The sequence below is a fragment of the Nyctereutes procyonoides genome, unplaced genomic scaffold (genome assembly GCF_905146905.1).
Source record: "Nyctereutes procyonoides isolate TBG_1078 unplaced genomic scaffold, NYPRO_anot_genome, whole genome shotgun sequence".
Taxonomy (NCBI): domain Eukaryota; kingdom Metazoa; phylum Chordata; class Mammalia; order Carnivora; family Canidae; genus Nyctereutes; species Nyctereutes procyonoides.
In genome coordinates, this window is record NW_026575052.1 from 61,923,276 (window position 1) to 61,937,171 (window position 13,896).

At 39.9% G+C, this 13,896-nt stretch overlaps 1 protein-coding gene across 3 annotated transcripts in view; it reads left to right on the top strand.

The window, feature by feature from the left end:
* CAMK1D (calcium/calmodulin dependent protein kinase ID) overlaps positions 1-13,896 on the top strand; it is a 433,233-nt gene that overhangs the window by 260,159 nt on the left and 159,178 nt on the right. For all 3 annotated transcript variants that reach the window (XM_055331921.1, XM_055331920.1, XM_055331922.1), the window contains one exon: positions 182-256. In XM_055331921.1, coding sequence (XP_055187896.1) covers positions 182-256 — 75 coding nt within the window. The remainder of the gene's footprint in view (positions 1-181; positions 257-13,896) is intronic.

Genomic DNA, 13,896 nt, shown 5'->3' on the forward strand with positions numbered 1-13,896 from the left:
ATGACAGGGGTCTGGAAGGGAGTCTGGGGCCAAGACTGAGCGGAGTCTCCAGTGTCACCTTAGGAAGTTTGGATCCTGTCTTAGAACTTTTTTTTTTTGCTATAACAACATCTGTTTTTAAAAAGCCTTCGTGTCTGATCATACTCACTCTTTTTTGTGGTTTTTTTTTTCCCCCTTTCAGGATCAAGCATGAAAACATTGTTGCCCTGGAAGATATTTACGAAAGCCCCAATCACTTGTACTTGGTCATGCAGCTGTGAGTACCTCGAGTGCCTGATGGGTGAGGAAGAGGGTGAGGGGAGTGGGGATCGCAGGCTAACATGAAGGTCCGCCTGTGGTCTAGGAAGCGGGGGTGGTGGTGGGCCAGGTGAGCCATGGGGTGGGACTGGGGACTTGGGCAGCCACGGCACCAGACTGAGCATCTCCATCCTCACAGTGGAACCCGATGCTGCCATTGCAGGGCGCCTGTATTCGGGGTGCATTTTGCTTTTTCATGCACGAGGTCCAAATGGTGCTTCCTGAAAACTCTCCAGTGGGCCCACCGAGAAGTACACTCTGCTCCCGTCTCTAGGAGAAACTCCCACCTTGTCTTCATTTCGAGGGATGCTGGGGGAGGGCAGCAGATGGTCCCTGTGGGCTCTGTCCTGCCATCGACTCTGCCGGCAGATAAATGCACATGTGAGTGAACTGGAACTTGTGCCAGGCCTAAGACAAGTATAGTTGGGTCACACCATGACACTGTCACCACCGGCGGATTATTTCTGCTTGCCAGTGAGGCTGGAGATTATCAGAAGAGGGGAGAAATAAAAAAAGCTGAATATTCAGGTCGAAACTTGACTTGAATCTGTAAGGCACACGTAAATGTAACACGTCCACTGTTCAATGAAATTAGTCTCTGCATTAGTAGGGTTGTTGGTTTTTTTTTTTTTTTTTGCCTGAACATTTTTATAGGACACTGTAGGCCTTTTTTGTACCAACATTTTTAAAAGCATCCAGTCTGGAAGCACATGGACAATTTTTCTCTGTCCTAGCTGGCGATGGATGTAGGAAAATGTTGGGGTTCAGAGCTGACGGCCAAGAAAGATTTCTTGAGATGTCAGTGCAAAAAGGTGGTTCTATTAAAGCACTGGGACAGAACCTGTGGGCAGAAAGAGCTGTACTGGGGTTGTGATGGGCGGTTGATTATATACTTTCAAGTTGGGAGGAGGTTACAGACAGCACAAGCCTCCAAGGTATTTTGGAAACAAGAGTTCCAGAATCCTGAGGGGGCTAGCTGTTGTTAGGAAAAGGTTATTTATGGGACGCCTGGGTGGCTCAGTGGTTGAGCGTCTGTCTTGCTCAGGTCGTGATCCTAAGATCCTGGGATCGAGTCCTGCATCGGGCTCCCTTAGGGAGCCTGCTTCTCTCTCTGCCTGTGTCTCTGTCTCACTCTCTCTCTGTCTCTCATGAATATATAACTAAAAATCTTTTTTTTTTTTTTAGAAAAAAAGGTTATTTATTACTGTATGGAAAAAAACTCTGTCATGAGACTCTTCAGATGTGTATCAGTGGGCCATATGCTTGGAGAGTGATTGCCAGCATGGATCTTAGAGGGGTAGAGCAAAAGGAAGCTTCCAAAGGAATTTTTATATGTTAAAGTAGACTTATAGGATCCTGAGGGCTGGGCTAAGATTGCCTCTTGCCCTTAGCAAAGTATTAACATCCAGGCAGCTGAGTTCCTCGGGGAATGTCACTGCCTGTTTTAAGGATGTGTCAATGGGCAGTAAGTAGTATGAAAATATAACTTTTTCTTTTGCCTTTGCTTCCCACATCAGTGACCAGAAGTTTTACACCTTTGGCTGTTACTGTCTGCCATGAGACTGGTGGCTTAAGCAGTTTCGACTGCTGGCTCCTCATTTATTCCCGATTACCTAAATGTAATCTTTCCTAGTTCCTTGCTATACTGTTTGTTTCGTAATTCGCCACATTCTGGTTCTTCCTTGAGAGCAGTAGCTCTCCCCAGATTTGGGATACTCCCTAGAAGCTCATGTGACTTTGTTTTATATCGTGTTAAAAAAAAAACCAGAATTCAGCCGAGTAAATGTGAAGATCTAGTTGGCTTTATTAAATGATTCATGAGTTGGGCAGCATCCCATCTAGCAAGTAGAGATGAGCTAAACAAAAGAAAGGTTTTTTAAGGCAAAAAGAGAGCACTTGAAAAGAAAAAGAAAGGAACTTATTAGCAGGAATGCATTGTTGAGGCAAGCTTGCCATCCTAAAGGGGATAGAAAGGGTCTATCAGTAAATTTCCTAGTATTGACCAGGAGATGCTATACTGACTGATTAAAAATTACACTCCTGGAAAATTGAAACTGCAGTTAGGTTAGGTATTAAGTCTTGATTTATTGACTTGGGGCCTTAACCTAAATGGTGCCATTTTGGGCCTGTGGCTTTCTTTTGAACAATAGAGACTACTTTTTTTTTTTTTTTTTAATAGAGGCTACTCTTACGCAGGTGAACCACTTTCTCCCCAAACATTAACTTCCCAGTAGGAAGAATATGGCATTTTAATGACAGGAAAAAGCCCCACAAAAATGTCGGTAGTATATTTAAATGTGTGCTTTTTTATTGGTGATGTGAAAAAAAAAAGCATTAATATTTGGATCTATTGCTCTATGTATTCCCTTGCTTTAAGATCTCTGTTTATGGATCTGTCACTAAATAAATCAGTCAAAAGCATCCCCTTATGTAAATCTCAGCTTTGCCTCTTATTAGCTAGGTAAATACGGGCAAATAACTGGGTCTCTCTGAGTATCAGTTTCCTTAATGGAAAGAAATAATAATATTGACATCTTCATCATCATAATATTTATATTAGAAGGTCTTAGTGAGTCCTGAATGAGAAAAATGTATAAAAATGTATTAAATATAAATAATGCCATAAATAGAAGGTCCCCAATACGGACTGTCTCTTTATGGACATCTGTATTGTTTCATTAGTATCTCTGCAGATGGTCTTTTCATTTTATGAGATGAAGTTCAAGTGGATTTGAATTCTAACTTTCTAAGCAACTTGATTGTCTACTTACCAGCAGGAGTTTATGTAAAGATGGGTCGGCATTGAGAGCATAAAAGTGTCTGGAATGGAACAAACCTGGGAACAGACTTTGGAAATCTTCTTGGGGCCCAGCTGTCCCCACTCGTTCACCGAGCTTTTCTATCAGGGCTTTATCCCCTTTCACAATCATTCTAAAACCTCCTCAATATGGATCACATTCGTTCAGGATTTGTAATAACACAGAGGAGTCAGGCTAGAATGAACTTTTGGGGATCCCAGATGAGGTTTGTCAGGCAAGTTGGTGATAGAATCCAGATCTAGAGGCAAGGAATGTTTGAAGTGCTTAAGGAGGACACGATTTATGTGCACCGTTGAGGAGTTTAGAGGCGCTATTTACACAAATGTTGGATTTGCTAATTGCAAGCTGTTAACTTGTATATAAATTCTTTTTCCATTGGTTCTCATTACTTTATTTTTTATTTTTTTGTTTCTCATTACTTTTTTATTTTATTTTATTTTATTTATTTTTTTATTTATGATAGAGAGAGAGAGAGAGAGAGGCAGAGACACAGGCAGAGGGATAAGCAGGCTCCATGCACCGGGAGCCCGATGTGGGATTCGATCCCGGGTCTCCAGGATCACGCCCTGGGCCAAAGGCAGGTGCCAAACCACTGCGCCACCCAGGGATCCCCTCTCATTACTTTTTTAAAATTCAACTTTGTTGAGGTATAATTTACATCCAATTAACTGCACCCATTTAAACTGAACAATTCAGGGGATCCCTGGGTGGCTCAGCAGTTTGGCACCTGCCTTTGGCCCAGGGTGTGATCCTGGAGTCCCGGAATCGAGTCCCACATCGGGCTCCCTGCATGGAGCCTGCATCTCCCTCTGCCTGTGTCTCTGCCTCTCTCTCTCTCTATGTCTATCATTAATAAATAAATAAAATCTTTAAAAAAATAAATAAACTGAACAATTCAGTGATGAATGTGGAAGCGAATCATACTGGTGAAACCACCACCATAATCAAGAACAGAAAATTTTCATCACTCCAAAGATGCCTTTGGCCCCTTTGACATGCTCGCTTCCTTACCCCTGACCTTGGAGGCAACTATTTTCAATCATTAGAGTTGATTTTGAATTTTCTAAAATATTATGTACATGGAATTATATAGAAGTCCATTTTTTTTTGTCTGGCTTATTTTACTCATCATATTTACTGACATTGGTTCGTGTGGTAGCATGTTCTTTTTCATTGCTGATTAGTATTCTATAGTTACAGATGAGTCCACATTTTAGCCATTTGCTGTTGCTGAAATATTTGGATTATTTCCAGTTTGGATGTTAGAAACCAAGCTTCTGGGAACATTCAGGTACAGCATTGGTGTGGTTATATGTTTGGGTGAAGAGCTAGGACCAGAATGAGTGGGCCATATAATGGGGGTTAGGTTGAACTTTTTAAGAAACTGTCAGTTTTCCAAAGTGGTTTTTACCATTATACATTTTTGTCAACAGCATATGTAAGTTCTTGTTAATACACATTCCCATCAGTGCTTCATACTTTATCTTTTCAATTTTAGCCATTTTAATGGGTTTGTAGTCGTATCCCACAGTAGTTTTAATTTGCATTTTCCTGCTGATAAATGATGGTGATCACCTTTTTATGTCCTGATGGGCCATTTGCATATCTCCTTTGGTAAAATGTCTCTTCAAATCTTTTGCTCACTTTTTATTGGATGGTTTATCATATTATTGGGTTGTGAGTGTTCTTTATCTATTTTATCTTCTGTCAAATATACGTAATATGAATTTTTCTCCCATTCCATAGCTTTTTATTGTTTTCTTAATGAAGCCATTTTAAAAACTCGCCTTTTTGAGCTATAATTCCATACAATATACATACAATATAATTCCATGCCATACAATTTATGCATTTAGAGTGTACAATTCACTGGTTTTTGTTCTAGTCACAGAATCGTACAGCCATCACACAATCTAATTTTAGAACATTTTATATTCTAGAGGTGAACAAATAAAAGAGATTCATACCCATTATCACTCTCAGTTCTTCCTTCCCCAACCTCTTACTTTCTATTCCCAAGGATTTGCCTATTCTAGATCATATGATATGTGGCCTTTGGTGATTGTCTTCTTTCATGTGGCTTAATCTTTTCAGGATTTATCCATGATGTAGCATGTGTCAATACTTCATTCCCTTTTATGGCCAAATAATATTCCATTATAAGGCTATCTTACATTTTATTTATCCATTCATCGGTTGATGGACATTTACATTGTTTATACTTTTCAGCTATTAATGATAAAGATGCTAGACATTTCCATGTACAGATTTTTGTGTGACCCTATGTTTTTATTTCCCTTGGGTGTATACCTAGGAGTGGAATGGCTGGGTCAAATGTAACTCTATGTCTAACATTTTAAGGAACTTTTGAACTGTGTTCCAAAGTGGCTGCAGCATTTTACAATCTCACGAGCACTATATCAGGATTCCATTGTCTCCACACCCTCTCCAGGACTTGTTAATTATTTGTCTTTTTGGTGATAGCCATTTTTGTGGGTGTGAAGTGATATCTCATTGCAGTTTTGATTTACATTTCCGTGATGACCAGTGATGTTGATCATCTTTTCCTGTGCTTATTGGACACCTGTATATCTCCTATAGAGCAGTATCTATTCAAATACCTTATGCATTTTTAAATTGGGTTTTTGCCTTTTGTTTTTGAGCTTAAGACTTCTTTATGTATTCTAGTAGAAGTCCCTTATTAGACATGCATTAGAATGTTTTCTCCTATCCTGTGGGTTGTCCTTTTACTTTTTCAGTGGTATCACTTGTAGCACCAAATTTTTTGTCTTGGTGTAGTTCAGCTTATTCGTTCTTTTGTCACTTATGCTTTTGGTGTCATACCCAAGAAACCAACACCTAATGCTTAATGGTACCTTTGGAACAGGAGAAGTTTTAATGATGATAAAATTCAACTCATCAATTTGTTTCCTTTTATGATTTGTGCTTTTTGTGTCTTTGCCTACTGTAAGTTTGCAAATGTTCTTTTCTTCTAGAAGTTGTATAGTTTTAGTTTTCCACTTAGGTCTATTGTAAGACCAACTTCAAATTAATTTTAATACATGGTGTGAAGTAAGGAGGATACTTTTTAATTTTTCCATTGGGGTATCCAATTTTCAGCACCATTCATTAAAACGTCTTTTCTTTTCTAAGTTAATTGCCTTGGTACCTTAGACCATATAAGGCTGACTTAATTTCTGGACTCATTCTATTCCATTACTCTATATTCTGTCTTTTGTCAATACGATACCAGCTCATTTACTGTAGCTTTCTTGTAAGTCTTGAAATCACGAATCAGAGTCCTCTAACTTTGTTATTATTTTCTTAAAATTCTTTTTTTTAAAGATTTTATTTATTTATTCATAGAATGCAGAGAGAGAGAGAGAGGAGAGGCAGAGACACAGGCAGAGGGAGAAGCAGGCTCCATGCAGAGAGCCTGACGTGGGACTCGATCCAGGGTCTCCAGAACACGCCCTGGGTTACAGGTGGCGCTAAACCACTGTGCCACCGGGGCTGTCCTATTTTCTTAAAATCCTTATAATTCTTAAAATTCTAGAGAGGTGCCTGGGTAGCTCAGGTGGTTAAGCTCAGGTCATGATCTCAGGGTCCTGAGATTGAGCCCCGTGTCAGGTTCAGCACTCAGCAGGGAGCCTGCTTCTCTCTGTGTATATGTCTCTCTCTCAAATAAGTAAGTAAATCTTTTTAAAAATTGCTTTGGGGGGAATCCCTGGGTGGCTCAGCGGTTTGGCGCCTGCCTTTGGCCCAGGGCCTGTTCCTGGAGTCCCTGGGATCGAGTCCTGCTTCGGGTTCCCGGCATGGAGCCTGCTTATCCCTCTGCCTGTGTCTCTGCCTCTCTCTCTCTCTCTCTCTCTGTCTGTCCTGTCATAATTAATTTTTAAAAAATCTTAAAAATTGCTTTGGCTATTGTAGATTGTTTGCATTTTCACATGAATATCAGAAACAGTTTATCTATCTATCTATCTATTTATTTATTTATTTATTTATTTTGCAGAAGGGCTTGTGGGAATTTGGGATTGCATTGAGTCTTGTATATTAGTTTGGAAACAACCAGTAGCTTAAAAAAATCAAGTGTTTCAGTCCACAAACATGGTCAGTTAATCCCTCATTTATTTAGATCTTTCATTTCTCTTAATGTTATATAGTTTTCAATGTGTGACCCTTCTATATTTTTGTTAAATTTGTTCTGAAATATCTTCTTTTTTTGACTGATTTGATTTGATTTTGTTTCTAAATACTTGGGGAGTGTCTAGAGCGCAACATTTGGGGGGACTTATTTCACAATATTTGTGCCTGGGAGGTTTTTGGTTTCCTAGGAAACATCATCTTGGGCACTGATGCTCAAATATAACAGGGGCTGCTCAGCACCCTAATTTTATTACTTAGCTAATTGCTATTTCGATTCTGAGTACTGTAGCATATTTGTCCCTTTGCAAGCTACAGCAGAGACTTGATTGTTTATAGTGGTCTATATTTACAGTTTTATTTGGGTTTTGAGAGAATTATCTTTTTTTTTCCAGAATGCTAATTTTTGAACCATTCTTCTTTAGATAGTATAAGGTCAATATGACATTGAGATAAGATGCAGTTGAGAAGTCAGTTTATTTAGAGTTTATTCCTCATCTGCTTTGGTTGTGGCGTATCAGCCCATATATTTGGTGATAATAAAGGCCCCCCCTCAACTCCTCCCCTTTGATGTCTATACCAGCATGGGATGTAACATATACTTCAGGCTGGTATAATTCAAAGGACATACCGGGATGACTATTTTTTTCTTATAAAAGTATTTTATTTCCTATTGAATTATATCTTGTTTTCAGTAAGACTTAAATTTCTATATATGGGTCACTCTCAAATTTCTATCATCAGCCTGGACTCCTCCCCTGAAACCGTGCGTGTATATCCAACTTTCTGCTCGAGAGTTCCACTTGGCTGTGTAATAAGCATCGCTCACTTACCAGATCCAAAATAAACTCCTGAATTTTACACAAAATCTGCTTCTCCTGCTGTCTATCTCATCTCCGCAAATGGCAACTTTGTTCTTCTGGTTGCTCAGGCCAAAAGCCACAGTCATCCTTGACTCATCTTCTGCTCTTCCGCCCCACCATCCTATCCATTGGCAAATCCCATGGTCCCAGTTTGGGACTATTGGTAATCCAACCCCTTCGCCATCATCTCTGCAGCTACCACTCTGATTCAAGCCACCATCATCTATGAAACGTATCTTTGTCCCCACAACCTTCCCCTCTGCACTGTTCTTTCTTAGCAGATCGGCCAGGCTTTACTGTTCCTCTGTTGAGAGCTCCCATTTGCTTCCCATCTCGGTAAAAGACCAAGTCCTTAGAGCGACCTCCAGGGCACTGTGTGTCCTGGGTCCCTGGTAACCTCTCTGACCTCAGCTTCCCCTTCTCTCTCTCATGATTTCATTCATCTGCAGCCACACTGGCCTTGCTGTTCCTCAAAAGGCCACGCCTGCATGACTGTGGGCCTGTGGGCCTTTGTTCCTGTTATTCTTTCTGCTTGGAGCACTTTCCCTTAGAGATCTTAATGCTATCGTGGAATGAAGGAAATATTCAAAATTTTGCCAGATAACACTTTCTCATTGAGATATTCCCTAGATCCCCTATGTGAGATAGCTACTCCCCCACCACCTCCTGCCACACTCGTCTTCATTCCCTGTCCCCTTCCCCAACTTGGTTTTTCTCTATAGCATTTGTCACCCTCAGAAAATTTTTCTCACTTCTGTTCTCTGCTAGAGCAGTGCTTGAATGATATGGTAGGCATTTAATACGTATTTGTTCAGTTAATAGAATTACATATAAGAAGGATAATGGTTAACACTTAGTCACTTAACCCTGACAAAAAACTTAGGAGCCACTTTTTTTTTTTTAAGATTTTATTTATTTGAGAGAAGGTGAGCAAGAGAGTGTGAGCAAGAGAGCGAGGCAGAGGTAGAGGGAGAAGCAGATTCCCTTCTGAGCAGAGAGCCAGATGCAGATGTGGGGCTCCATCCCAGAACCGCGGGTTCATGACCTGAGCCAAAAGCAGATGCTTAACCGACTGAGCTACCCAGGGGCCCCAGGAGCCACTTTTATCCCAATTTTACAAGGAGAACCTGAGCAGAGGGGTTGGATTGTTTCCCCAAGCCAGCAAGTGGCCCAGTGAATGCCCTTAACCAGCATAATAAAATACACTGCTGATATTTTCTAGGAATAAATCTAGTAGGTAACACTAATGTGAATAGTTTACTTGGAAAAAAATATATTATTTGTGATTAAATAAGTATTTTAAAAGCAGAGCTAACTAGAAAATGCCCTGTATTTTGTCATGGTTTGTGCGGGGGGAAAAGTTTACTAAATAATATCACAGGAAATCACTAAACTAATCTCCACATACATAGCAATGATCATGTTTCTTTCTTAGATAATTTTGTCAATTAATGAAGGAATAGATGAGCATGTTTTACCAATATTATGATAGGTTGCATTACGTATATTCCACATAAGATACAAATATGTCTAATATTTCTTTAATTTTGTGATAGTATTAAGATATGTAGAAGTTACCTGCTGAACTAGAAACGCTAATAATTGAATGCACTTTCTCTAAAGAATTTTAGATTCCTGAGTAGTCTAAGACATGAAAATATATGCAGCCTTCAAGAGAAAAGTGTGGTTTATCTACCCCATTGGCTTCTGCATGAACCTGTTTGTGGGGGTTGCCAGTGGTAGTTTCATGTGCATATTGTATTCATAATTCATGCAGTGTTTTCCCAGAAACAGTTTTAATTAGAACACAAATTATTACTCCCAAGAGAAAGTCTTTTCAAACAGCCAAGAGTAATAATGAAGACAAAAGTGTTTCTGCCTATGATACCTTAATATATTTACATATAAATTTCCAAAGTCTTATCTTTGTTCACAACAGACTGTAATTGAGAATCTAGGGTCTGATGACTTTTGTTTAGTACTAGGTGAATGGGAACAGGTTGGGGCCACAGCTGGTCTCTCCAGTGGTTTTCTTTGTGGAGGAGCCATCATGATGCACAACCACTGTACCCCTTGGGGTTTGTGTGGGGACTGTGGGTCACAGGGAAAGCTGTGTGGAGGAGATGCACTTGGATAGAGGGTGATTGGGACAAGCCAGATGAATGTGCTTGGGATAGGTGGGGTGGGGCCTGTTCCTTCAGCCCTTCAGCCTGATACAAGGAGAAATATTAAGGAGCCTGGGTGGGACATGGAGGGTTTAATGTGTGAGGGGGTCCAGTCTGTGAGGGGTCTAGTCTGGGGGGGGTTTAGTCTGTGAGGGGGTCCAATCTGTGAGGCGGTTTAGTCCGTGAGGGGGTCCAGTCTGTGAGCAGGTTTGAACTGTCTTCTCTTTTAATGTAAGCAGTTATAACTATAAATTTTCCTCTTAGCACTGCTTTTGCTGCATCCCATGAGTTTTGGGATGCTGTGCTTTCATTTTCACTTGTCTTAAGATATTTCCTCATTTCTCTGTGATTTCTTCTTTGACCCTGGGGCTGTTTAAGAATGCATTGTTTAATTTCTACATTTCTGTGAATTTTCCAGTTTTCTTTCCATGGTTGATCTTCTAGTTTCCTTCTGCTATGCTTAGAAAAGATACTTTGTATGATTTCAGCTTTTTAAAATTTATTAAGCTTTAGTGTTTTTTTTTATTTTGTTTTGTTTTGTCTTATATGGTGGAGAATGTTCTGTGCGAACTCGGGAAAAATATGTGTTTTGCTGTTGTTGGATGGCATTCTATGTGTGTGTGTTAGGTCCAACTGGTCTTTGGTGTTGTTCATGTCCTCAGTTTCCTAACTTAACGTTCCGTCTGGTGGTTCTATCTGCTATGAAAGGTAGGGTATGGAAGTCTCCTACTATTTTTATAGAACTGTCTTTTCCTCCCTGCAATCCTGTCAAAGATTGCTTCGTGTATTTTGGAACTCTGCTATTCTGCGCTTGTTTGATGCTTGTATCTTCTTGGTAGTTGACCCTCTTATCATTGTATAATGTTCTCCTTCGTCTCTTGTAATAGTTTTTCCTTCTGTTTGGAGAGAGAGAGAGGAGAGAGAGAGGGAGAGAATCTTAAGCAGACTCTACGCTAAGCACGGAGCCCTATGAGGGGCTCAGTGTCATGACCCTGAGATCATGATTTGAGCAGAAACCAAGATTCAGATGCTTAACCCATGGAGCCACCCAGGTGTCCCCAGTTTTTACTTTTTATGACCACATTCTTATTACAATCATTTTTGACTTAAAGATTTTCATAGTACTTTTCTAAACATCATCTTTTCCATTCTTTCCCATTCAAATGAAACAACATATTTCATTAAATTTCTAATGAGTTCTTTAAAGTTCTTTAATGGGATTTAAATATCCCATACATTATAGAACAATTGTAAAAAAACTTTTGTGTTTTTTTAACAGTTTATTTTAATTTCAGTAGAGTTGCCATACAGTGTTATATTAGTTTCAGGTGCACAATTTAGTGATTCAGTAATTCTATGTATTACCCAGTGCTCATCACGATAAGTGTATCCTTAATCCCCTTTACCTGTTTCACCCATCCCTCCTACAATTGTAAAAATTTTCATAGGTAACAATTGGTTATTAATACTCAAATTTGAGAATCCATAAAAGTTCATAAAGAGTAAAGTCATGTTTAGAATATACAGCATCAATTTCAGAAATTATCCATTTATTAACTTATATGTTGTGCAAATATTTATTTGATTTGAGGAAATATGTAATGCTCTAAAAGCCAGCAAGCCGAGGCTTGTAAAATTAAAAATCCAAACGGTATCACCATGAACTTCTTTGCTTCTAATTTCCTAAGTAGATAAAAACAGGGCTTGTACAAAACCTGCCTATGCAGTAATCCATTTCTGAATATATCAGATTATACCTTTTGGTTTGAGATGCTCCTGAACTGCAGTTCTATCTGATAACTTACTAAAAGAAACAGGCTCTCTGCTTCAGCTAAACCAGTTTCCTCACGCCCTGCAAATGGGATGTGTACATTCCAACCTCCAGGTTTGCTCTCATGTTTTTCCAATCTCGATAATGCTCTTTTTACTCTTGTCAGGCATCTAGATCCTTTCTTTCTTTTCAGAGCATCAGGGTAAACCCCCTCACCATCCCACCCAGGCTCCTTACAATGCTGGTCTTTGTACCAGCCCTTCATCCTGGAGCACAGTCATCCCCCACCCCACCCCCAGGTCCCCAGCTTCTTCTGTCACCTTCCCTGGATAGGTTCTTGGCCGCCCACTCCCCTAGTCCCAGCCCGGTGGGGACCTGGGCACCAATGTGGGGGGTGGAATGAGATGCATGAACACAGCTCACCAACGTGGGCTGGAACCCCAGGAGCCACAGGGGTCTGCACGCAGCCTGCAGACGAGTATCTGCATGACCAAGGAAGCATGACATTAAATAACAGATAAAAAAAACACCATGACAGGTAGAATGAGAGTACAAGAAAGGAAGCAATTTTTTTTCCTATTTTTTTGTATAAAGAATATACATTTTTACTCTGCACTGGACCTAGTGGATTATGTGGCCAGCCCTGCATGTGATTGTCAGAAAAAGCACATCCTGCCAGTGGAACAGTAGGATGGGTATGAGCCCCCACGCCCCTGTGCTAAAGGAAGCTCAGTGCCCCAAGGGAGTCGGGGAGTGGGTGCAGCAGTGGGACTCTCAGAGCAGAGAAGGGCCCCATGAATGGGCCATGGGTTCAGGAGGAGAAATAGCAGTTGTTTCTTAAATTCCACCTATAAATAAAGTCATGTGGTATCTCTGCCTTGTGTCACTTAGCATTATACTCTCTAGCTCCATCCATGTCATTGCAAATGGCAAGATTTCATTCTTTTTATGGCTGAGTCATGTTCCATCGTGTATGTATGCCACTACTTCTTTATCTGTTCATCAATCCATGGACATGTAGGCTGCTTCATATCTTGCTACTTCAAATACTGCTGCAAAAACTTAGAGGCACAGGTATCTCTTTGAATTAGTGTTTTTGTATTCTTTGGGTAAATACCCAGTAGGGCAATTGCTGGATCATAAGGTAGTTCTATTTTAAATTTTGAGGAACCTCCATTGTGTTTTCCACAGTGGCTGCACTAGTTTGCATTCCCACCAGCAGTGAACAAGGGTTCCCCTTTCTCCAGATTCTCCAGATTCTCCAGATTCTCACCAACACCTGTTGTTTCTTGTGTGGTTGATTTTAGCCATTCTGACATTCTCATTGTAGTTATGATTTGCATTTCCCTAATGATGGGTGATGTTGAGCATCTTTTCATATGTCTTTTGGCCATCTGTATATCTGCTCTGGCGAAATGTTGTTCATGTTTTCTGCCCATTTTTAATTCGATTATTTGTGTGTGTGTGTGTTGAGTTGTGTAAGTTCTTTATATATTTTGGATACTAATCCTTTATCTGATATATCATTTGCAAATATCTTCTCCCATTCTGTAGGTTGCCTTTTAGTTTTGTTGATTGTTTCCTTCACTGTGCAGAAGCTTTTTATTTTGATGAATCTCATGTTTGAATTTTGCTTTTGTTTTCCATATTTCAGGAGACATATCTAGAGAGACGTTGCAAAGGCTGATTTCAAAGAGGTTACTACCTATGTTCTCTCCTAGGATTTTTATGATTTCAGGTCTCATATTGAGGTCTTTAACCCATTCTGGACTTATTTTTGTCTATGGTATCAGAAAGTGGTCTGGTTTCATTTTCTTTTGCATGTGCCTGTCCAATTT